General features: G+C 49.3%; 1 protein-coding gene across 1 annotated transcript in view; it reads right to left on the bottom strand.

Annotated features, from left to right (window-relative positions):
- Galnt16 (polypeptide N-acetylgalactosaminyltransferase 16) overlaps nucleotides 1-26,324 on the bottom strand; it is an 80,414-nt gene that overhangs the window by 19,876 nt on the left and 34,214 nt on the right. Inside the window, exons 2-7 of the mRNA XM_051196225.1 lie at nucleotides 10,626-10,783; nucleotides 7,761-7,859; nucleotides 7,099-7,166; nucleotides 5,827-5,892; nucleotides 3,623-3,744; nucleotides 1,656-1,743 (exon numbers count right to left, since the gene is read on the bottom strand). Coding sequence (XP_051052182.1) covers nucleotides 1,656-1,743; nucleotides 3,623-3,744; nucleotides 5,827-5,892; nucleotides 7,099-7,166; nucleotides 7,761-7,859; nucleotides 10,626-10,783 — 601 coding nt within the window. The remainder of the gene's footprint in view (nucleotides 1-1,655; nucleotides 1,744-3,622; nucleotides 3,745-5,826; nucleotides 5,893-7,098; nucleotides 7,167-7,760; nucleotides 7,860-10,625; nucleotides 10,784-26,324) is intronic.

Here is a 26,324-nt window from a genome sequence, read left to right as displayed (position 1 = left end):
TGCTTGTGGATCAGCTGTAAGCTCTCAGGTACTGCTCCAGCATCATGCCTGCCCGCCCTGCAACCATGCTTCTCACCATGATGGTTATGAACTCATCTTCTGGAACCATGAGTCTCAAATTATATGCTTTCTTTTATAAGGTGCGTTGATCATCATGTTTTGTCACAACAACAGAAAGGTAACTGAGACAAAGTAAAAAGGCCCTGAGGTGACTTCTCAAGAGGGGAAATGGCTGGCTTCCCTTAGAACCTTACCCAACTCCAAGGTCTAAGTTCTAGTTGGATCCACTTAGTGGGTAACCATGCCCTAAAGAAGAAGTGTCCCCCACGCCCACTGGTTCCCAGTAACAGACTCTCTACAGCAGTGGCATCCAATAGAACTTCCTGTAATGACAGACATGGTTTATATCTCTATGGCTCAGTGGGGTCACCAGAACCTTGTATGGCTGCCAAAGCCTCATGTGGGTTAAGCACTTGATACATAGCCAGGATACCTAAGGAATTTAATTGTAAATCTTATTTCATTTTAATTAAAGAGCCATATGTGGCTAGTGTCATCTGGATTGGGCAGTCTAATGCCAGGGTCCATAATTGTCCTAAAGGACAATAAGGCAAGCCACCAACCCAGGCCACATACACCACATAAAATAGTTCAGAGGGGACTAGAGGGGGCTAGAGCAGTTGTTCTCAAGCTTTCTAATGCTGCGACCCTTTAGTACAGTTCCTCATGTTGCGGTGACCCCCACCCATAACATTATTTTCATCACTACTTCATAACTTGCAATTTCGCTACTATTACAAATCATAATATAAATATCTGTGGGTTGGGACCCACAGGTTGAGAACCACTGTGCTAGAGCAATGGCTCGGCAGTTAGGAGTATCTGAGACTCTTCAGAGGAGCCAGGCTCCATTCCCAGCATGCACACGGTGGCTCACAACCACTTGTAACTCCAGTCTCAGGGGATCAGATGCCTTCCTCTGGCCTCTGTAGACATCACATGCACACGGCACACACACACATACACATAAAGTATAAGTAAATAAATAAATTTTAAAAACCAGTCCAGGAGTTACATGAAGAAACAACAACAACAACATGAGTCTAATTTGAATAAAACAGTCTTAAGACAGTACGTCTAAAACATTTCAACATGCAATCAGCACAAAACACCAATAAGACAGCTTACATTTGTCCACACTAAAATCCTAACCACTGCTGAGGGTTTTATATATTTAACAGCCCGTAGCAAATCTGACCAGCTGCTGCTTCAAGGCTTGCTTAGCAAATGTGGTGGGTAGCTGCTGTGAGTGCCTGTTGGATGTGCGTTAAGAATCCAGGCAAGGCCACAGGCTCTCGCTCTTCCTGTCCAGACAGCATCTGCGCCCCAGAAGACTCCCCTGGGCCTTTGGCCAAGCTCTCTGTGCCAGCAGCATTGGGGAGGGATGTGCCCACAGAGAGGGGAGGGGATGAGGAATGACTGGCTCGCCCCACCTCTGACTGCGAAGCACTCCCAACCCAGTGCTCTCCTTGTCTCTCCTCATTTTCTCTTTTAGGGGAAGGAGTGGCAGTGTGAGACTCAGGGGAACACTAGAACCTGGGCTTTCACCTGCCTCTTTCCAAGTCTAAATGTCGTCTCTGAGGAGCGGGACCCACCTCCTCGAAGATCCGCAGATGCGGCTAAGTAGGCGAAATTGTCCAGGCTGATGACATCGATGATGGGGCTCACCACACGGGTGTGGTCCTAGAAGAGGAGGATGAGGAGGTGTGAGCTGAGGGACTTCTGCACACAGAGGCCCAGCTGCCTGCTCTGAAGAGGGACCTCTGGAACATGCCACAGGCTCCCCAGGCTCCTGGAAGACACTATGGGCTGGACTAGGTCACTACCCACCACACACGCCCAGCTCCAGGCACAGCGCTACTCTCCCAGCCTCTTCCTCTTGCATCATTTTGAGCCCTTCTGGGATGTCACCCGCTCTGTGATGCCCTCCCTGACTGCTTGCAGGATGTCTTCCTCTCACCACCATGGTCTAGACGGGACAGCACTCAGCCACTGCATGTGCTGGCTCTGGTGCTGCAGTTTGGGCTGTTCTGTTCACTGCAATTCTACTCTCTAACTTCCGGAGTTTAGTCTTCCCAGACAGGCACCGTCAGCATAGGAGCAGGGACTTCATGGTTTCACTTCAAAGTCAGTCACCTCCCAGAACACAAATCCAGTTTCAAAACATCCATGTATAATACAAAACTCCCTGATTTCTTGAGTGGGGGTAAATCACGTTGTATACTCCAGGAAAAACCTAATCCCACTTGGCAGGCCCTTTTAATACTCCATTGAGGGGCACAGATTAGAGCCCCCCTTTCAACTCTAATTCCCTCTTATCCAAACCAGATATGATAACACATAGTCATTTACTCCAGCACTCAGAAGGCTGTGGCAGAAGAACCGTGTGTTCAAGGCCAGCCTGGGCTATCCAGTGAGGCAACAATAACAAAACCACTCTAAAATATTCTCTTCCAGAGGACCTGGGTTCAATACCCAGCACCCACATGGCAGCTCACAACTGTTTAACGTCAGTTCTACAGGATCGGACACCCTCACACAGACATACATACACGCAGGCAAAATACCAATCAATGCTCATAAAATAAAAATAAAGAAGCTTACAATTTTCTCTTTACATACAGTTTACTTATCTACTACCTGTTTTATTTATGTGCATGTACAAACATGCCACAGCATACATGTGGAGACCAAAAAGTTGCTGGAGTCAGTTCTCTTATGAGTCAAGCTCAGGTCCTCAGCCTTGGGGGCAAGCACCTTTACTCACTGGCTCCCAAGCCCCTCTGTACGTAATGGTAAGTCCCTCAGTTTGCATATGGCTCAAATAGTCAAAGCCAGGGTAGCGGCTGACCAGGGAGGCGGCCTGTAGTCGTTCTGGGCGCCCAAGGAACCAGTGCCTCCCTTTTCTCAGACTTTTTATTGAGATAGAATTAATACACTACAAAATGGATGCTTCATATTTAAAAGTACAATTTGGAGGATTTCTATGTTCACACAGTAGACTAGTCATCACATAATTCTAGTACACTATCACATACACTCTCTCTCTCTCTCTCTCTCTCTCTCTCTCACACACACACACACACACACACACACACACACACACACAGAGCCGTGGCTATCTATCTGCCTCCTATGGTTGGGTTATGACTTCCTCATCCTTTTCAGCCACTTCATCCTGATGAACAGCAGACACGTGGCAGGAGCCTCTGGTTCCTTCTTCTTTCTTGAACGCCAGTCTATGCTGCTTCCAACTTTCTTTCCAGCTAGACCACAAACTCCTCCCAGCCCAGGACTCTGTCTGTCTAGGGAGATGAGGGGCACCCACCACAGTGTGAGCTTCTTGGCTTACCAAACTTCCATGCAATGTGATTCTCACATACTTAGGGGGCACGAATATGACAATTATCCCCACTTTCGGGTGAGACAGCGGGGTGGGTGGGCTCTCTCAGAGAAAGCCCACCTACAATGCCAGTCTAGCACCTCAGATGGTGAGGGCTGGGAGGACAAGGGCATCTCCTGAAGGGTCCCGCTCCCACAGGCGGGCGGGCGGGCAGCTCACCTCCATCACCCGCTGCAGCATCGGCTGCAGCCAATCGATGTTCACCTCACAGTGACTATCTAGAAAGGTGAGAACCCTGGCTCCTGCCACATCTGCCCCACGAACCCGGGAGCGGATCAGTCCTGCAAAAGGAAAGGAAAAGGCTAAGCCAACAGCCTACCAGTGTGCCCCAAAGTCCCAGGGCCCTCGCTCGCTGCTTCAGGGGCTGAGGTTCCGAGCTTTGGCAGCTGGCCTCTTCTCTGTGCCCCCATTTCTTTCCTCCCTCCTGTCTCTCCCACTTCACAGTCACCCAGGGCCGCTCATTCCCCAAGTGCCCTCCAAGGTCTAGATATAGACGGGCAGCCAAGCTGAGTGAGCGAGGCTGTAATTTGGTACTGACAGATCAGATGACAAAACCTATCCCCTGGAGAACCTCCGAGGTTCCCTCCAGCTGCCCGACCAGATGTGACTGGGAGAGAATCTTGACTGAGCAGGATGTGTTTTGTATGCAAGCCCTTCACTCACTTGGCGTATGTTAAACTCTCTGAGCCTCACTCAGTTTCCTCCCTCCCTCCCTCTCTCCCTCCCTCCCTCTCTCCCTCTTCTTCCTCCCTTTTCCCTTCTTTCCTTCCTTTCTTGCCCCTTCTTTCTCCCTTTTCTTTCTTCAGTCCTGGGGATCAATGCCAGACACTCTTCCTCTGAGCTATATACCCACCCCTAAGCCTCAATTTCTTACTAATAGATTAAAAACCACCGTAACCCAGCCTGTCACATCAAACAGCAGAACAAGGGCAGTGCCTGGCACCAGAGAACCCAGTGTGTTGGGCTTTATCTCTCCTATCTCCATTTCCTGATGGTTTCACTAACTGCTTCTTAACTGGCTTTGCTGTGGCCCTTCTGCTGAGGGCTTGGGACAGGGGGTGGAGGTGTCTGTCTGTCAGGATAGTAGAAGCCCATCTGGTTCTGCCCTGGCCAGAACAACTACCCATGTCCTGTGAGCTGTGGAAAGCAAAGGACCTCATGCAGAAACTTCTGGATATGGGTCACTTTCTGGAGAGACAACCCTGGCCACAACTTTGCTCATCATTGTGCCTCTAACTAACTGCCCATCAGTCCAAAGGGCCTATGTTCCACCTTTCTACTTAAAGGTACTGCGAAAGCATCTGCCTGTAAATTTTCCTTCACTGTTGGTAAAACCCCAGGACAACATATTCCTAAGCCCGACAGTCCCTATTTTATAGTGGCTGGAGAGATGTTTCTCTTGGGCCTCTTTTATGACAGCTTGAAGATTTCACTCACCAATATGGCTCCTAGGCTTAAATGGCCTTTCTTCTCTTAATATCTAACACATATTTCTCTCACTCTAAAACCTTCCGTGGTTCTCTGCTGTCTGCCTCATCAAGTCTAAGAGTGTTCTTCTGACTTTTCAAGGCCTGCTTTCATCTCAAGCCACTGTCTACGGCCCCTGCTATCTAGGCCTGTGTTCTCACAGGAAGGAAGAATACACAGAGGGACTAAAAGACTGGCCTTGGACTAGGTCTCCCAGGCTAGAGTCCCGGCTCCTCTATTCACTACTTTTGGCAAATTATGCTATCTCAGTTCTCTGTGGACAGAGCAGGAGCAATGGCTGTCATGACTAAGTTTGAGAATGTCAGCCAAGCCAATGCCTGCCACAGCCCTTCAGGGAAGAGAGGCTGCTGGCACATACTGAACCTGTCAGCTCCTGCCCTTGACTGCAGTGTGCCATGTCCTTCCTTGTACTCCATCACCTGTCTCATGAAGGGCCTGCCACTCCTCCCGACACTGAGGCCCACTCCTCCACAGAAGTCCTTCCTGCTCAGCCTGCCCCCTCTCCTCCATATCCACACCATTTACACAAGCATAACCCGCCAGTGGCGAGGGTGCTGCCTGTGATCCCCTGGGCACAGTAAACATTCCTAGGACAAGAACTGTGCCCTAGATGGCTTGACACTGCACTGTGCCATCACAGATGCTCTGAAACACCCCTGATCGGTCGCACCTTTCTCCTTCCCGTTGGTTTTCTCAGGGCTTTCTACCACAAACCTCTTATTCATCCTTATAGCAGCCTTGCAAGGCCGAGGAGTGCCGGTACTGTCCCGTTTCTCAGAAGGCAACCAAGGCAGCCAGGCAGGATTTAAGACAACCCAGTGTCCAATAGGAGTGGGGAGGGGAGGAGACCACCATGACACGGATCCATCACTCACCTTCCCGCCTGTCATTGCGAAGGCATTTGACCTTGGGGATCCTAGTCAGAAGCAAACAGTCTTCAGCTGAGGGCAAAGGGGAGTAAGGCAAGCTCATTTAGATGTGGGCATCAGATCATAGTGACTGTCATGGCTGAAGGACAGCCCTGTTCCCACTACTCAGCCAGGTGAGGAACACCAGTGTCTATGAGCCACTTCTAGCCCAGTGGGCACCAGAGAACACCTGCCATATTTAAGGGGTTCTTCTTCCTATGGAAGGTGTAACTATGAAGGATGCTGTGGATACTGTTTCAGGTGTGTGTGTGTGTGTGTGTGTGTCTGTCTGTGTGTGTGTATATATCTGTGTGTCTGTGTGAGCGTGCGTGTTTCTGTACCTCTGTATCTGTGTGTGTGTGTCTGTGTGTGTGTGTGTGTGTGTATATATCTGTGTGTCTGTGTGAGCATGTGTGTTTCTGTACCTCTGTATCTGTGTGTGTGTGTGTATCTGTGTTTGTGTGTGTCTGTCTGTGTGTGTGTGTATATATATCTGTGTGTCTGTGTGAGCGTGTGTGTTTCTGTACCTCTGTATCTCTGTGTGTGTGTGTGTGTCTGTGTGTGTGTGTGTCTGTGTGTGTGTGTGTATATATCTGTGTGTCTGTGTGAGCGTGTGTGTTTCTGTACCTCTGTATCTCTGTGTGTGTGTGTGTCTGTGTGTGTGTATATATCTGTGTGTCTGTGTGAGCATGTGTGTTTCTGTACCTCTGTATCTCTGTGTGTGTGTGTGTGTGTATACAAGTGCACTTGCTCATGTGTATAGGCATGGAGGCCAGAGATCAGATACCTTCCTCTTTGTTCTTGACCTCTTGACCTTATTTTATGAACTGAACTTGGAGCTCACAGTTTTGTAGCCTGCCCGGCTAGCGAGGCACCCACCACCCTCCCATCTCACTCCCTGGAGCACTGGGTGACAGATGCAGACTGTGGCTCTTGGCTTCTTACATGGGTTCTCATGACTGTGCAGCAAGCACTTTATCTGCCGAGGAATCTCCTCAGCCCCTTGTTTCAGGTTTTTGCTTTTGCTTTTTTGCTTTCACGTTCTATCATGGGCGTATCGTTTAAACAATCCACTCCTTCCCTTTGTTGGGTGCCACAATGGGGAAGCATCCTAGAAAAGATTCCCTTCTTGACAGAGTGTGTAAGGACCAGGATGGCCGCAGGGCATCCATCTCAGCATTCTGGGGGACTGGTAGGGTGGGGCGTGGAGGGGCACACCAAAGAAAGATGAATACTTACGATCTGAACTGAAGTCATCCACTAAAATGATCTCCTGGATCAAGTTGGCAGGAGTTCGGTTCAGAACACTGGAGTGGCAGTGGGACAGAACAGTGGACTCAGCTTCTCTGGCACATCCCTGTCAACGCCTCTCCCACCATGGAGACTCCTGCTCCCTCCCCACCCTAAGGTTGGGAGGGGTGCCTGTCTTTCCCTGGGAAAGGATAGTCAAGCCCCATCTCTCCAAGAAATGCCACTGGACTCTCCCTTCCGTGTCCCATTTCCATCTAAGTGTATTGGGGAGGTGACATGGGTACAGGTCAAACTTGCCCACTAGCCCAAGCTTAGATTGAGAGTGGAATAGGCATGTTTACCTGGTTCTGTAACAGGCACTGGATATGTTGATCCCCACCTTTCTAAGGCCTCACGGCCATCACTGCCTCCCTCTACCCTCATCTGACCTTGGGTTTGCCTGCTGTTGACTTCTGGGGTCTCCCACAACATTCACCAGGCCTAGCTTCTCGGAAGGACAAGCCTTACCCTCCCCATGCTCACTGGTTTCCCTGCGGGCTGTACACCATCCCTAGCAACAAGGTACTGTATGGTCAGAAACCCCACGGGCCACCTGAGACCTCATGGGGCAGAGCCATGGAGACGACAGCCCACCGGGGCGAGGAACTTACCTCTTCACTGTACGCAGCAGTGTGGATCGAGCCTCGTTGTGGAAGGTGATGATGACACTGGTCGCTGGCAGGTCCAAGGAATAGGACAAGGATGGGCAACTGAGAAGAGGGCAGGGAGTCAGAGGCGAGTGGTGGTGGCATGCTAAGACAGCTCAGTGCTTTTCTACATCCGCTTTGCTGTGCTGGGACAGCTCTATAAGGCAGAGAAGGGTACAGCCTGCCTCCCACAATGTGATGCTCCATCCCACACAGGCCCAGCATCCACATGCTGCCTGGCCCAGGGGTCCAGGAAGGAAGGGGCAGATTGAGAGATCGTCCCAAGTCTGGGGGTTTCTTTGCCAAAGACCTAAAGTACCAGAGCATACATGCATTGCCTTTTGGGAAGGGATCAGGTCTATGTATGTCCCCAGGATACAGCCAGGAGCCAAACGGCAATGTTGTTGCTGGGGCAGGCTAGCGGCACAAGGTGGTGGCGTGAGAGAAAACCACCTTCCTTTTGCCTTCTCACACCCTGGTGCTTTTTCCTTCCTGTCTTCCAGCTCTGGTAGGATCTGGCCAGAAATTCCTCCCACTCTGCCTGCAGGGTGGGAGTGGAGGGACTTCCCTCCTCTCTCCACAGCACAAACAGCCTTGCAAGAGTCATCAGGCAGGGTGAGCCTGCAGGATAGCAGCTTCCCAGAGGACACCAAGGGCAGTTCCTGCCACTCTGCTCCCTCCACAGCAGCCCTGGACTCCCCCACCTACAGAACCCTATCTTTGGTCCCCTGTCTCCCGTTCCTCAGCAAGGGGAACTTAAAATCTTTATTCCTGTCAGCCTTCCTCACTATCGCTTCTGTGAATGTATTCATTCCGGGCTCCAGACAGCTGGAAGGCAGCCGCCTCCACTGGTTTTCCTAAGCGATGTTCTTTATTACAGTCGCTCCAGACAACCCCAGCAATGACTGTTTTTTTCATTACAGTATTCACTCCGCTGACAGTTGCTCACAGTCTGAATCCCCAGGCCCACATCCTGCCCTGCAGAGAGGCCGGGTCAGACAGGCAGGGAGTCCCACTGGCGTGAGACCTCAGGGAACACTCCTGAGGAGCTTTAAAATATCTCTCCTTGAGGCTGTGGGGGAGGGGCTCTCTCTGCCCCCAGAAGCCAGGCTGTGCCCAAGTGCCTGCTCACAAAGGGGCAGGGATCTGGGAACTGGCCTGAGCTAGACTAGCTGAGAAGCAGCCTCTTCCTGGTACCTAGCCTTGGAACACAGACCTGGGCCCCAGTTCTCTGTCCTTGTCCCCAGCCATCAACTGTCTAAGGAGGCAACCTCCCATACCTCTGGAGGGCAGACTCGAACTTCCCACACACTCACATTCTTTTGGAATTTAGACGGTGGGTGGAGCTACCCAAGTCCCAGGAGCCAGGAGTTGTCTAAGAGGCTGTCCCGTGTCTATGATTGAGGAGGTTTTCTCATGGTTCTAACAAGTCAGTCTTCTGTAGTTTCCACTCTTTGTTTCCCTTGACCTAGCATCCTAGACAGAGGCCAGGACCAGGAACTAGCCTGCAGCAGAGTCCAGCAGGAGCTGTAGCCTGGGAAGGCAGGGTGTGCACCAGCACACTGGCTCTACCAGGACAGCACCCCCTTGGCTCCCTCTTCGCAGTGTGCATGTGCACACATCCCCCACCTCAGCTCTCTGAGGGGCCTAGCGGCAGGCAGCACATGGCACCTCACCAATCCGCCACTGCCCCGGATGTGAATTCCACCTTTCAGCTTCTGTGAACAGTGACCGAGGAGGTCAAAGTGGGGTGCAGTGGGAAGGTGGGCAGAGATGGTCCAGGGCAAGTCCTCAGTTTACATAGACTTCCCCAAAGACCTGAGGACTAGGTTAGCCATGTCTAGGGCTGTCCACCAAAGACCTTGAAGAGCAAGACACAAACCTATCATTGCCTCAGTGGGGAGAGGGGCAGTTGCCTCCAGGCTGACTGGCGAAGGAGTTACAAACATGAAAGAAGCCATGAGAGCTAAGGAAGGGAGAGGTGTGCGTTCAGGGCTAGCCTGGGGTACATACAGTGAATTCCAGGCCAGCCTGAGCTACAGTGTGAAACACTGTCTTACACTCCACCCCACCCCCAACACACACATTATGAGAAGGAGGAGAAGGGAAGAAGGACATGGTAACATTACATGCTAACTGATGGGTAAATGAGGCCAGGCAGGAGAGACGGGGTTTCTGCAGAAGGTGATGGCAACACACACTCTAGCTAGGATCACATGGGACTGAACTCAGGAAGAAGGCGGCTGCCTTGCCGGGGTCTAGTCACGCTGAGCTGGGGACTGGGGGGGCCTCGCTGACCCTGGTCTAGGACCTTGTCCACCTCGCACAGAAGAATACGGCACAAGGCCAGGCTGTATATGTAGGTGCTGCTGGGGGCGAGGGTAGACAAGAAATACGGGGCAGCCCCAGCCTCTCACCGTTCAAAGGGACAGGCGGGAGACTGCTTCAGCTGTGCCGTTCACTCACCTCCTCGGACTTACTTGAAGTTCCCTGGCGGGCTATTCTTTCTGGGATCCCTGATTGAAGGGCCATGGGGGGGGGCCCTTCTGGCCCAGCTGTTTTTTTTTTTTTTTTTGACCTTCCCATTGAAACACAGAGGGCAGGAGAGTGCTGAGGATGAGTTCTATTGAATGTCTAAGTCACAAGACAGAGAATGAGGATGTCTTCCTTTGTAAAATACATGTGATTTGCATATGTGCTTGCTCACACACACGAGACACATGAATAACATAAATGTTTAAAGAAGCAACAATAAAATACACACAACAAATAAAACCCCAGACAAACAACACTGGTCTTTTCTTCCTGTCTACACAATGGACACCATACCTGTAATGGCGGGTGTCCCGGATGGGTCGGTCTGGGCTTAGTTTGTCACTCTCCAGCTGGTTGAAGGCATGTTGTCGGTATGGGTCCTCTCCAGGCTTCAGCTGCTTGGCTGACAGGTATGCCTTCTCATCAAAGCCTTTGGAGGGTGTTCCTGTCACCTGAGACAAAGGTCAGCATCAGAGAGGGCCCAGGCAGGAGGGTTCCCCTGATAGTGAATAGGGAAGGATGCAGTGAGTACCTGCCAGGACTGTGGCCGCTTGGCCCTCTCATCTCTACCCCCTCCTTAGAGAACTAGTAAATTATAAGTCTGGATTCAAACTAGCTGTTATTTTTGGGGGGGGGTGCACTTGGTATTGTGCATGTGTACATGCATGTGGAGGCCAGAAGATGATGTTGGGTGTTTTTTGAGACACTGAATCTGACACTCACTGATTTGGCTATACTAGTTGGTCAGTGAGCTTCAGCTTGCCCCTGCCTCCCCTACAATGGGGTTACAGACATGTACCACTACACCAGATTCTGATTTCTTTCCTTTTCTCGCTCCTTCTTTTTTTAAGTTAGGTTCTGGGGATCTGATTTAAGGTCTTCAAGCTTTGTGTGGCAGGCCTGTTATTGGCTGAAGTATCTCCCTAGCACCCAAACCGGCCTAATTCTAAAGCCAATGCTCTCTGCTGGATATGGAGAGGGTATTTCCAGATAAAAATCAGTCCCCTGGGATGAGGGGTTTTAAGGAGACTAGAAACTAGAGAGGGCACTCTGCAGATGGACTGTCTCCTAAGAATGCACTGGAGCCTGGTTCTGGGTGAGGCACATACAGGCTGCCTGTGGATAAGAGCCAGGGCTTGGACAAGCTGCTGCAGAGAGTTCTCACTCACATCTAGCAAGCCATCACATGCTAATGCCCCAAGCCAGCAGGACCAAATGTATTATATTAACACAGTGCTGGAGCCTCTTCGGGACTTCTGCTGGCTGCTTCGGTGGCCCCATGTCTGCTGATGCACTGAGCTGCTGGTCTAAGTCATGGGGGGTGGATAACTGATAAACCAGTCTTATGCTCCTTTGTCACACCCTGTGCACCAGAGTCCCTAGATACAGGGGAAGACACATCAGAGATGAAAGGATGGATACATGCATCATGATATGTCACTGTCTGAACCAAACTTCAGGCCAGATGTTTCCAGGAAGGCTAAGACACACTATCAACTGTGACTGCATCCCAACTCCAAATCTCCTTCCCAACCAACAGCCCTGGCCTACAGAAGGAGCAGAAAAGAGGGCAAGAACTATCTGCTCATATATCCAAAGAATGAGAACTCTATTGCATGCCTCATCCTATTTTTTAACACAACTCTTTATTGATTATTTGGGGATTTTACAACATGCGTCCCAATCCTGCTCATCTCCCGTCCTTCCGTAACCATCCCTCACCCCTGCAGCATGCCCCTCCCAAGTTAATTAAAAACGAAACAAACAAAACCACCTCAGTCTTCCATCCTTTTTAACGCCTCCACATTCATCCTAGTGGTGTCAGGAGCTGGGGTGTCACACGCCTTTTGGTCCAGTCAGCCCCATCCACAAAATGTTCATTGCAATTAGCCATCGGTCTGGTTCAAGGCCTCTGGCTTTCCATCATCACTGGGCCCTCACCAAAACTCCTCTTAGATATCCCAAAGTCATGGAGACTCTGCAGTTATTGTTCCACAGGACCAGTCCCTTCATGGGCTCCAGAGATGCAGCCCAGCTCCAACTATGACTCAGGTCTTAGACATGGTACATGTTAGGGTAGGCCACCCGAGGCCCAGAATGTGGGTCTGGGTGGTAGCTGAGCTGGTCAGCCTGGGCCACTGGGACTGTGCCCTCAGGAGAGGGGCAGAGCCAGCTTTCCTAGGCTATTGGGGCCAGCTCTCCCACACCTGTGGTGAGGGGTGGGGCCATCTCTCTGAACATGTCTCATCCCAGTGTGGTCCCAGTATAGCAGTGGGACCTGTAGAGAGAGGGACTATTCTGTAGCGTGACACTGAGGTGCTTCACCAACAGAGTATCTATGTCCCCTTGACAGCTTGCCCCCAACCTCCCTTGAGAGAATGCTAGAAGATCTGGAAGCTCCTAAGTGCTGACATTCTGCTGCTACTGCCATGCTCTCCAATGGCCTCTTGTCCTAGAAGCCTTCTGGAGAGCCCAGGGTTCTGGGCAGATCCAGAGAGGGAAATCTTGTTTCCTCCAGGCCTTGTCCCAAGTTGGGCTCAGCTGCTTAGGGTGTATGCTCAGAGGTGACACAGCTGTGGCCATGACATTCTAATATTCTGAGTCAGCGCCGTGCCAGGAAATGAACAGAAATGGCAGTGTCCCCTTGGGCTCAAAAATCCATTTCAGCCAAGGAAAGAGGTAAAGAGGAGGGAGGAGACAGGAGTGTTCCAGCTTGAGCCTTGAGTTGTTAGAAAATCCAACCCACCCACCTCCAGCTCTGAGCGGGAATGGAAAGGACTGGTGTTTCGTCCTTCCCACCTGGGACAATGATGATGCTAAGCTGGCCCCTCCCTTCCCCCAGCTCTGTGTAAGGGGAATGGAAAGAAGCCGCTAGCTCATGGCTGAGGAGCTAAAATTAAAGAAAAACCGCAGAGGGAAGAGCTTTTCAAACTCCCAAAGGGAGTGTACATCACCTCATTATCCTGAAAGTTGGCTGGGGGAAATAACCACGCTTATTTATTCAGGACTTTGGGCCACTCTGTGGGCTTAGGAAACCTCTGAGCCTGACCCCGAGCTCATCCACTGCTCATTCAACACTGACTGGGAACCATGTACCTAGCCGCACCCCTCCTAAGGGTGCAAGGCCTCAGGACCTCCTGGGCTTATGTTTATGAATGTATGAACCTACCCATTCACTCACTCATTCACTCATTCATTCCCCAGAGCGCCACCATGTGCCCAGAAGTGGGAAGGACCCTTCTGAGATGGTTCCTTGTCAACTGCCTTCCCATTTCTCACCCAAAGCCTCCTCCAGGCCCCAGAGGATGTTCTGGAAGAATGTCCAGATAGGCTAAAGCCCTCTAGAGAGGACTCTCCCAAACCCTCAAAACCAAGTTAGTCTCAGTGTGTTCTTGAGACAAGTCTCTGTACACAGCCTGGAGGTACTGTGTGGCCCAGTCCAACTCCATACGGGCCAGAGTCTGGGGTGAGACCTTCATCCTGAAGGACACAGAGCCATTCCCTCCCCGAGGTCTCTGCTCTCCTTTCACATCTCGGGATGTAGCTGAAGCATTAGCTGTCCTGAACCAACCAGGAAAAGGGAGACTGGGGAAGGTGGGATACGCCTGTGGAAAAGCCATGCTCTCTGTAGGGGTTCGCTTTCCTTTTCCCGCAGCTGCCATCTAGGTACCGCCCCAGCCTCTGATGTCTACCTCCTAGTTCAGCGGCCCAGACCATAACTCATTTCCTTGTGGCTCTCTGACTCCTGCGTTTACCTTTGATCCTGAGACATTCGCGCCTTTTCAGAACTAGGCCTCTAGAGTTGCGTCTCCACAAGCCCCCACTCTCCATCTCCGTTCACTTCTCTGTGCTCCCTGTAGCAGAGAGAGGCACCTCCACTTCTGTCTGCCAGGCTACACATTCAGGGTCAGCTCGGTGCCACCCCCATGCTCTGTCTAATTTAGACCTCTGCCTTGCATTGCTCAGTTGGTGCCCTACGGCTGTACCACTAGCACGGACACAGCAAGAACTGTGAGAGTCTGGGAATATAGAAACAGAAAGAGCTGTGAGGATGGCCCAGTTGGTAAAGGGCTTGCTTTGCAAGCTCAAGGACCCGAGTTCAACTCATAGCACCTATGGAAAAAGCTAGGTGGGCTGTGTGCCCTTATCATCCCGGTGCTAAGGAAGTGGAGACAGGAGGGTCCTCAGGGCTCACGGAACAGACAGTTTAGCCTAATTGGAGAGCTCCAGGCCAAGGAGAGACTCCAGCATCCACTTTGCCCACGACTGCCTAAATATACATGAATAATAACAATAACTTTTAAAAAGCTTTTGGGCAGTAAGTTAACAGAGAGGGAAATGGTATTGTCACCAAGCCTGACAATCTGAGTTCGATCCCTGGGACAGGTAAAGACAAAAGTAGAGAACAAATTCCAGAGTTGTCCTCTAACTTCCACACGTGAGCTGTGGCATGCACATACACCCCCATAGTAATTATTTTAAAAAATGAACAAAAAGAAAGAAACACAGAGCAGGGCAGCCCCAGAAGAGGTACCCAGTAGTCATCTGGTTCTTTTCTTGTTCACCTTTGACAGACATGGCTAAGGAAGGTCATGAAGAAGAGACTCCCGCTCCAAGGTGAGGATTTATAACAGAGAGCTGGTGACATGGACACAGAACCTCACTCCCATCGCAAGGCAGCTGGGCAGTGGCCACAGATACTGTCTCCTCTGTCCTCCAGGGGAACACAGTGATTATTCCTATTTCTGGCCCCCTGGCTTGCTAAGCACAGCAGGGGTGAGGGGAATCTGCATCCTTTGGTCCTTGGCTGTAAGGCCATCAGGAGCTATCAGTGGACGGGCCTGAAACTGCAGGTCCTGGGCCTGGAGACTTTCCTAGAGCAGGTGAGGGTACTGTGCCATGTGTGGAATTCTGAGGTCAGGCTGGCACCTGTCACGTGACACTGACATTTGTGTGGATGGGGAGGGGCTCACGGGGCGCCGTCTGTAGCTGAGGAGCTATGGGCAGATGGCAGCTACGGAGGCAGAGAGGGCTGTTCTTCGAGAGTGTGATCCGGGGTTACCCATGTTCCAGTGGACAGCCCCATATACATGTGCAGCCCTAACTGGACACGGTGAATTATTTCTTTTTAAAGGGGACATAAAGTTGGGAGGGGTGTTCTGGAGAGCCAGGGGGAGGTGAATGGGAGATAAGATCAAAACACATTGAATATATGTATGAGGTCCTCAACGACAACAACAACAAAAATACTGTTTTCTTAAGTGTTCCTCATTGCCAAGTGGTGGTGGCACATGTCTTTAATCCCAGCACTCAGAAGGCAGAGACAAGCCAATCTCTGAGTTGGGGGCATGCCTCCTGTAGGACTGTCACACCTCCTGCAGGACTGTCACCTCCTGCAGGACTGTCACCTCCTGCAGGACTGTCACCTCCTGCAGGACTGTCACACCTCCTGCAGGACTGTCACCTCCTGCAGGACTGTCACACCTCCTGCAGGACTGTCACCTCCTGCAGGACTGTCACCTCCTGCAGGACTGTCACCTCCTGCAGGACTGTCACCTCCTGCAGGACTGTCACACCTCCTGCAGGACTGTCACCTCCTGCAGGACTGTCACACCTCCTGCAGGACTGTCACCTCCTGCAGGACTGTCACACCTCCTGCAGGACTGTCACCTCCTGTAGGACTGTCACCTCCTGTAGGACTGTCACCTCCTGCAGGACTGTCACCTCCTGCAGGACTGTCACTTTGGAGGACCCTCCTGCAGGACTGTCACCTCCTGCAGGACTGTCACACCTCCTGCAGGACTGTCACCTCCTGCAGGACTGTCACCTCCTGGGCGTGCACTTCGGACTGTCACCTCCTGTAGGACTGTCACCTCCTGTAGGACTGTCACACCTCCTGTAGGACTGTCACCTCCTGTAGGACTGTCACCTCCTGTAGGACTGTCACCTCCTGTAGGACTGTCACCTCCTGCAGGACTGTCACCTCCTGTAGGACTGTCACCTCCTGTAGGACTGTCACACCTCCTGCAGGACTGTCACCTCCTGCAGGACTGTCACCTCCTGTAGGACTGTCACACCTCCTGCAGGACTGTCACCTCCTGCAGGACTGTCACCTCCTGTAGGACTGTCACCTCCTGCAGGACTGTCACCTCCTGCAGGACTGTCACCTCCTGTAGGACTGTCACCTCCTGTAGGACTGTCACACCTCCTGTAGGACTGTCACACCTCCTGCAGGACTGTCACCTCCTGCAGGACTGTCACCTCCTGCAGGACTGTCACACCTCCTGCAGGACTGTCACCTCCTGTAGGACTGTCACACCTCCTGCAGGACTGTCACCTCCTGTAGGACTGTCACACCTCCTGCAGGACTGTCACCTCCTGCAGGACTGTCACCTCCTGCAGGACTGTCACCTCCTGCAGGACTGTCACACCTCCTGCAGGACTGTCACACCTCCTGTAGGACTGTCACCTCCTGTAGGACTGTCACCTCCTGCAGGACTGTCACCTCCTGTAGGACTGTCACCTCCTGCAGGACTGTCACACCTCCTGCAGGACTGTCACCTCCTGCAGGACTGTCACCTCCTGCAGGACTGTCACACCTCCTGCAGGACTGTCATACCTCCATCTGCACTATGTAAAACCACAAGGCCACTCACTCTACCTCCTTTCCCACCGCACTCACCACCACCTAGAATTCTGCATGTATTTTATATCTTAATCTTCTCGGCACTTCCTGCAATGAGTACAAACTTCGTCAAAGCAGGAATTGCTTGTTTTGTTTAATGCTGGGACCTAAAGTCCACAGCGGTGCCTGAGCGATCACTGGCACTTTAAAACAAGGGGTATAGAACAAATGAGTGAGAGTGACAATGGCCCAACTCTCCAGGCCCACATCCCACGGTTGCACAAATACCGCACTTTGGATAAGCAGGTAGTGGGGTAGCTCTGACTGCTTTATGATTTTCTGTCCTGTTCTAGTAACCAAAAGTTCATTGATAGCAGCCCTTCAGTCCTTTCAATGAGCAGAAAAACAATCTCTAAAAGAAAAAGAAAAAAAGCAAACTAAACTAAAAAAACCCAAAACCCAGCAAATGAGCCACTGATGGCAACGACACAGCATGCAACCATCCATCCTGAGATATCAGGCTGGTGGTCTCGCTCGGTATTTGGGTCAGTGGCTGCAGTCCAGGACTAGCATTCCCTAGTAGGAAGGGCAGTGTTCAGCTTTCAAGATGGAGTTTCCATAAGAACCACACTAGAAGCCCTTTTGTGTTGCCATGGTGAGGAATGAAGGCTGAGTGATGGGCTGATGAGCATCTCATTGTCCTCTAGCCCCTGGCAGAGGGTTCTTGGCTGAAGTGTAAGCAACCACCCCTTTCTTCGGTATTTGTCCTTTTATGGAACACCAAACCCAGCACTTCCTCGAGCAATAAGGTCAATTACATGAAACTGCTTAAGTTGAAATAGTAGCTGGGGGGGGGGCAGAGGGAGGGAGGGACGCAGGACCCCTCATCTTGGAGAGCTTTCACCTCCATCCATCACTTTGATTAAACTTTGAGTCTTTCCTCATTGCTTCAGTCTTTTTCCATCAAGAATTGCTCATTGCTTCCTGCTGCTAAAATTAGGAAACAAACAGCAAAGGGGAGGTTTAAAATAAGAAGGAACTATTTTCCATGTCGTTTTCATCAAGAACAGTTCAGCCCTCAACCTCCGAGTCTGGCAAACTTACCCTTCAAACACACAGACCTCTACATCTGAAATGTAAACAATTTCAACCCTCTTTAAACAATCACTGCCCAATTTCCTTTTACTACCAGTAAAACAGGCACCTGCTGGGTTTCCCTTTCACTAAATTTCAATGAAACTACATATTAAAAGGCAGTGGCCCTGTTTTATGGATGGCTCCTGATTTTTTTCTTTTTCCTCCTGAGTCTGCTACAAACCAAAACAAAATGTGATTCCTGCTCTCTCTCCATCCCATCTGATGCTCTGACCCAAGAAGAAAGACTGCCATTCATTCCCAGGACTGACGATCACATCATTCAACAACTTGAGGTCTGGAACGGGGTCCCCCAGGGCTTCCCTGACATCTGCCACTGCTCTCATACAACCAGATGAGATGCTGCGGTGGCATAAGACCAGAGCTGTTACTGGGTCCAGGCCAGATTGGTCCCATTGCCTCAGAAGCAATAATTACAGTGGCAGCCTAGTGATCTCCTAGAATGTGAAGGTCCTGGCATGGCATGCCGCCTCCTGCTACTCTCTGACCTTGGAGGTTAACTTTGCTCATCTGAAAGTGCTTCATCTGGAAAATGGGAATTCTGGGGATTAAAGGAAATGAATATATGATGCACTTAGCACAGGGCCTGGCATGTGCATTGCAATAATAATTACTGCTGTTGTTAATTACCTCGCCTGCCATTTTTACTAGTGGTTCTCAACCGAAGCTTTACCACAGAAGCACCCAGGAAGATTTAAAAAGCCTGATTGATGCCCAGGCTGTACCGAAGACCACTTCAGTCAAGTCTTTGGAGCTGGGACACAAGCATCAAGACTGATGCCACCCACATTGCTCCTGTGTGCCCACAGAACCTTAGCTGTGGCTTTCATGGATAGCTATGGACGAGGGACCATCGCGAGCTAGTAAATCCCAGGAATCTTATCACTGTGGAGGATGTAGGGGCCATCTGCTCATGGGCCACCCTCAGCACTTCTCAGCCAAGCCTCACTTTGGGTTTCTCGATCTTGGTCTCTGTACTGATCTAGAACTTCACCTCCCGCAGAACCAAGGGCAGCTAAGCTTGAGCCTAGTTACTATGGAGACTGATCACTTTACAGCACTTTACCTTCCTTGAGAGGGGAGATTCAAGACCACTTACCTACCTAGTGCCCCTGACAACGATGACATTTCTTAGCTTGCATTTCCGAGTACTCTTCCAGGGAGCTGCCCACCATGTAGCTTTATGGGATATGTGTTCTCACTTAAGAGGAGTCCTAGTGCATTCCAATGGTTCTAGCAATTGCACTAAGAAAGCCCACCATATGTTCCTTCAGGCACGTGAGCCTGTTTGGCTTCTCCGTGCAAGGCTGGAACATGGTGTCAGGCCATGACACTAGACAGTTCTTGATCAGATCCAACAGGCTCCCAGGTCTCACGTTCCACCCTGTGGGCATTTCTGAGGCTACCTGGGAACAGAGGGAGTCTAAGGATGGGTTCCTGCTGAGATTTGTGGTGTGACAGTTCAGTCTGTGGTATGATCATTTTGTACCTTGGAAGGGCACCAAATCCTTGCCTTACTCTGTCAGCCACAGCTGCTGCAGCCCAGGGGATGGGGCCTATGGGCCCTCTTCTACAATAAGGGAGACACACTGGGGTCCTGCTGGGAACCTGAAGTTTAGGTGCTTATTTCCATTTCCAAATACTTCTGTAAAGTATGTTCTCTTCCTGTCCATACTTTACAGAAGAGGGAAACAAGGTCCCAAGAGGTACAGCAGCATGTCCTGGTCATGGGGCTGGGGTGATGACCATCTGTCCACAGAGCCTAGCCTTTCTGTGCCTCTGACCCATTCTGGACTCAGAGGAGCCCTGGAACCTCCTTCCAAAGTTGAGGCTCTCAGCTCTGAGGCAGGCTCCTGGCTGCCTTCCTCGTTGGCTTACGATCAGGGTGTCAGACTGTGGCTCACACAGGGACATGCCCAGTGCTGTCACTCTTGGCCTGCACATAGGCTTGGAAGTACTTCTTTGCTTATGGTTCAAAAGAACATGGGGGAGGGTAAAGGCAAGAGTTTGTGTTATTTAAACCAAAATAGCACATAGCTGGACTTCTCTGGACCATTCTGGGCCCTCCTGACTTTCCAGCCAGGGACACCCTTAGAATCCCGATAATCCTCCGCTACAGACTAACTGCAGAAGTGACCTCGCCTCTCTTCGGTTTTAGTCACAAGAGCAAAAGTGTCAAGGTCTACACAGTGGCCTTGCCCTCCAGGTGCTTACAGTCTAAGCCACTGAACTTGGACCTCTGAGATATTAACTGAAATAAAGCAACAATGGTCTCGAGAACACACAATGTGTTTCTTGCAATAGTGGTAGCAATCTCCTGCCCCACAGACTGAAGACCAACCCAGCTGAGACAGGATCAAATCCAACCAACTAGAACTTAGCAGAGTCCCTATCAGTAGCCGATTGTCTCATCTTATAACACTTCTCAGAACAAAGAACAGGATGAGGACCCGAGTTCAGATCTCTCCAGAACCTGTGTTACCTGTAACCCAAGCACCTGAGAGTCAGAGACTGGGGACCCCCGGGGCAGGCTGGTTACTTAGACTAGCCAGAATCTATAAGCTTCAACAAGAGACCTCACTTAGATAAATAAAATGGAAAGTGATAGAGGTAGACATCTCACATCAACTTCAGGTCTCTACATGCATATACATGTGCCCCCACACAGGAGAACACACCTACACATATGAACTCATAGCACATGTGCATACAAAAACAAAGAGGAAGAAAGGAGAAAAGATAAGACAAAGAGAGAGACATCAGACTGGCGGCTGATTGGTATCTTAACTGGCATGGTGGATCAAGCAAGACAAACTTCTGTGGTTCGTGGCCACCAATTGAGCTATTAGGAGATATGTGTGTATGTGTGTGTGCACATAATGACAGACTTTTAAAATCAGATATAGCATTAAGAAAAGGAGGACTGGGCATTGGTGGTACAGGCCTTCAATCCCAGCACTTTGGAGGCAGAGGCAGAGGCAGAGGCAGAGGCAGAGGCAGAGGCAGAGGCAGAGGCAGAGGCAGAGGCAGAGGCAGAGGCAGAGACAGGTGGATCTCTGAGTTTGAGGCCAGCCTGATCTACGGAGTGAGTTCCAGGCCAGCCTGATCTACGGAGTGAGTTCCAGGCCAGCCAGGGCTACACAGAGAAACCTGTCTGGGGAAAAAGAAAAAGAATCAAAGAAAAGACAAGGATAAGGGAAGGAGAACTCGAGGTGTAGCCTGCCTGCCTCTGGTCTGCCATGGTGTGAATGTTGAACCCTCATTCCCATCATGCTGGTATTAAGTAGTACAGTCTACGTGAAGGAGATTAAGCCCTCATGAATGGACTAAGGCTCCGGTAATAGAGACTTCAGAGAGAACTCACCCTTTGTGTCCTTCCTCCTCCCACCGTGTGAAGACAGAGCATCACCGGTGGGAAGCACGTGGCAACAATGTGCTATCTTGGGAACAGGAGAGGGTAGCCCTGATGAGATGTTGAACCTAGATCTTTATCACCTTCAAAACACCAAGAAGTGAATTTCTGTTGTTTCTGCGACACCTGGTCTGTGGCATCCTTTTATAGCACCACGGGTGGACTAAGCCAGGTCTGCTGCTAGACTTGTCCCCCCAGGAAGACCATGGACTGGGACACCACAACCCTCTGCTGGCCTGCAGCCCAGCATTTTATCTAAGAACAAATGAGAAGTGAAATCGAGAAACAGGAATGAAATGAATATTTCTTCTTTACAGACAGAAGGACCTTTTCATCTCTTTTGGGACACACCACAGTGTGGTCTTATTCAACAAAAATAAATAAAATTTTCAATGTTCTGGTCACAGTATGTCACAGATGCACACACAAGGTACAGGCGGATGTGCAGCGCTCACTACAGCTATATGCACAGTACTTACCACGTGGAATCCCTTATGAGATCTACCCTGTATTTACACTGACCCAAAGGGGCAGGCACAGTTTACTCTGATGAAAAGCTATCAACCCTCCTTGACATAATGAACAAATCCAAATCCAGTGCAATCCTGAGCAGGCGGCAGCTGTGTTGCGAAAAGGAGTTTCAGGTGGAAGAGTTAATTATGAGAGAAGAATTGGGAAATTAAAAAAAAAAAAAAAGATTAAGATGAGCAAATACCCTCAGAGAGTTGACAGGAGCTAGAACTTCGCCTTCACACCCCACTTGAGCAACGGCTAATCAGTTGTCAGTGTTGGAAAACTGACTTGACATTGCAAAGATCGATAAAGCTGAGTTCACTTCTTAAAAGACTGCCAAAGGCTCACAAATTTATAATGGAAGAAGAGATACAAAATACCAAGGAAGCAAAAATTTTACACTGTTTTCCTTGCTCTCCAACCTTGGCCAAAAAGACCAAATGCTAGTTAAAAAAGAGAGAGAGAAAGGAAGAAAGGAAGAAAGAAAGGAAGGAAGGAAGGAAGGAAGAAAAAAGAAAGGAAGGAAGGAAGAAAGAAAGAAAGAAAGAAAGAAAGAAAGAAAGGAGCAAGGAAGGAAGGAAGGAGGGAAAAAGAAAAGACACTACATGAAAGACAACTTTTTAGTAAAACAAAAATATCTGAGTCAAATACAAATCACACTGTGAACGAATATTAGCCAAATGATCAAATGGAAAAGAACTAAGTTCCTTTTCTAAAGGTTTATTCTTAATTATGTGGGGAGCCTGGGGGGGGGTAGGTATGGGAACAAGGACCAGCCTGGAGGTGGGGTCACAGGAGGCTGAAAGGGACTAGATGTGGGGGATGGGAACCCAACTGAGGCCCCTGGGAGAGCCAGCTCTCCGGACCAGGACTAATTTCTTTAATATATAAAGAGCTCTCATAGATCAACGAGAAAGGACCAAAAAATCCAAAAAGATTGGAGGTGGACGCAGGAAGACCAGAGTTCAAAGTCATCCTCGGCTACTTAGCAAGTTTGAGGCCAGCCTGGGCTACACAAGACCCTGTCTCAAAAGTAAAACAAAACACATAACTCAAAAGAAACAGGTGTAAAGGATACAGAAGACTTAGGAAAATGAATTTAAATAGCTAGTTATACGTGAAAAGATGTTCAAACTCATTGATTATTAAAGAAGTACAAGGTAACACCAGATATAATTTCTTGCTAATTCTCTGAGGAAGTTCAAGGATAATCATCCACACTCTGGATCTTGACAGCCTGAAGGGGAAACAGGAGTGCTCCTACGCTGGTGGATTATTCATTGGTATGACTGTGATTCAAAAGCTGTTTGGCAACCTTAGCGTCTCAAATTTTTGACTTAACAGAAATTCCATTTTTAGGTAAAAACACACCTGCTTTCCCATGAGATAGTCCCGGGTTGCACCTGTGCTCTCAGAGGCCCTCTACTAAATTTGCATTTGCTTTGCTGCAGGGGGTCAATTATCTGATCACCTACCATCTCCAGGCTTTAAGTCTGCAATTAAACTGAGGAGTACGTGAAATGTACCAGTTCAGCAACCATAGAGTTACTTGTAACAGAAAAAAAAAAAAAAAAAAAAACGCTAAGAATCCTACATGAGCGATTGGAGGCATGGGGGGGTGGGAGAGTCTATAGCATGATTCATTTCATAGAAACAGTTCAGAAGCTCATGTACTTGCAAAGGCACAGGTCTGCCTGGAATGTGTGGGGCAGACTGCTATACTATGTTCATAACAGGACTGAGCATGCAAATTGAAGAGTTGTACTTGTTCCTTTATGAGATGGTTTCGTGTAAATACATAAGCGCTTCTACTCTTCCTCCTCCTCCTCTTCTTTTGACTTTTAAGACAGGCTTTCCCTGTGTAGCCCTGGCTATCCTAAAACTAGCTCTGTAGACCAGGCTGGCCCTGAACTCAAGAGCTCGGCCTGCTTCTGCCTTCCAAGTGCTGGGATTAAAGGTGTGTGTCACCACAGTCCAGCCCTCCTTTTCTCTTTTCTCTTTCTTTCTTTTTTTTTTCTTTTCCTTTTCTTTCTTTCTTTCTTTCTTTCTTTTTTTTTTTTTTTTTTTTTTTTTTTTGCTTTGTTTTTGTTGGTTTTTCAAGACAGGGTTTCTCTGTGCAGCCCTGGCTGTTCTGGAACTCTGTCTGTAGACTGGGCTGGCCTTGAACTCTCACAGAGATCCTTATGCCTCTGCCTTCCAAGTGCTGGGATTAAAGGTGGCACCATCACTGCCCAGCCCTTCTCCTTTTCTTAGTGCTACATGTGATTCAAAAATTTATTTTTTAAATAAATCTTAGGCTGAGCATGGCGGGACATGCCTTAAACCCAGCCTTGGCTACACAACCCATCTCAAAACAAAATGCTTAGCTCTACTCTTTGTTTATGTGTGATCCCATGCATGTCATACGCAGGGGTAGAGGACAGGCAACTTCTCAGGAGTCAGGTCTCCTCTCTGCACAGTGGTCCTGGAGATCCAACTCAGTCCATCAGGCCAACAGCAGGTACTTTTACCCGTTGATCCAATCTCACCGGCCCCCTTAGCTCTCCTCTATCCAAGATAAAATCTGAACTAGTCAGAGGCTAGAGAAATGGCTCAAAGGTTAAGGGCACTGAATGATCTTCCAAAAGTCCTGAGTTCAATTCCCACAGCCATCTATAATGAGATGTGGTGCCCTCATCTGGTGTGTATGGTGTATAGGCATACAAAGAGGCAGAATAAGCCTTTTCAAAAAAGCAAACAAACAACAACAACAAAAAACTGAATTAGTCATTGTTACCATCATTAGTTTCGGGATGAATAAACTGATGGGCTGTGAGCCACGCCTCCTCAGCTACTACACCTATGGACAAGGGTGTGGCTGAGGAGGGAGGGTGACTGAACCTCGGTAGGGGTGGAAGTGGTGTTGTAGGTGGAATCTGGTGGAATGGAAGCTTAACTGAAAATGGTATGAAGGTAGGCGCCAAGTGTCTGCATGCCATGTTCACTGTGGCCCTATCTATCCACACTGTCGAAGCTACCATGTTCACTGTGGCCCTATCTATCCACACTGTCGAAGCTACAGAATCAACCTGTATCCACCCATGGCACATGTATACATTGGGATGCCATTGAGTCTTCATGAAAGAGGAAACTCTGCCACTTGCAACAACGTGGACAGAAGTAGGGAACAATCTCTCTCTACTGGGGGTGGGTAACAAGGAGATGATGCTCACAGGGTACAAACATTCATGGGAAGGAAATAAATTTGATTTTTTTTGTTTGTTTTTGAGCTACAATATAGTAAAGTAGATAAAGCTAGAGGAGTATAAGTCTCCAGTATTCCCATCATGTCCAATGTTGGGAGTGACAGGTGGATTAATAGCTTGACTTGGGCATCACTTTAAAAAGTTAATAGTGAGGGCCAGGTGGTGATGGTGGTGCACGTCTTTGATCCCAGCACTTGGGAGGCAGAAGCAGGTGGATCTCTGTGAGTCCGAGGCCAACTTAGTCTACAGAGTGAGTTCCAGGACAGCCAGAGCTATCCAAAAAACAAAAACAAAAACAAAAAAAAAACAAAAAAAAACAAAAAAAAACAAACAAACAAAAAAAAAAAACCCTGTCTCAAAACCAAAGCAAAACAAGAACAATCATAGTGAGACAGGCAAGTGTGGGGAATTAAGCTCCTGGAACTCTGCTTGATTTGGACTCTGCAATACCCCATTCCAAACAATAAAGCTAGCCATGTGTTAGCAACCTAGGACCCCCACAACCTGCACTAGGCTGTTCAAATGCTTACTTTAAATAGTGAAAATAAATTATTCCCTTTAGCAAACCTTTGATAACACCCTGTTTCTATTCAAACACATTAGGGAACTATGAGCAATGGGCCCATCTGGCCTATTCCAGGTTTGGATTCCTGTGCAAAGGCAAATGGTCCTCTGAATGAGTCCTCTATTTACCATCTCATGCCTATGACTAGTTGGGTGTGCACATGGTTAAAATAGGATACATCATGGAAGGGACATGCACAATAAGCAAATGCTTCTATAATCCAAGTCTGCTAATCACAATGGAGCTGCCCAGGCTAGCCCCCTCAGTAGCCAAACTCCTACTCTACTCTCAGATCTCACAAAAGCAAGCCCCAAACAAGACCTTGGTTCTTAGATACCATCTTCCATGTGATCTGCTCACACTCATGAGGGCATATGTTCTGACCTAGACTATTGTTTAGCTTGACTAAAATTGCCCTGCTTCTTGTGCAGTCTGTGTGAGCCTTTCAATTCCTTGAATCAGAGGTCAAGAAACACCC

Source organism: Phodopus roborovskii, unplaced genomic scaffold, assembly GCF_943737965.1.
Source record: "Phodopus roborovskii unplaced genomic scaffold, PHOROB, whole genome shotgun sequence".
Taxonomy (NCBI): domain Eukaryota; kingdom Metazoa; phylum Chordata; class Mammalia; order Rodentia; family Cricetidae; genus Phodopus; species Phodopus roborovskii.
Note: the sequence above shows the minus strand (reverse complement) of the source record. Positions and strands in the feature narration are given on the sequence as shown.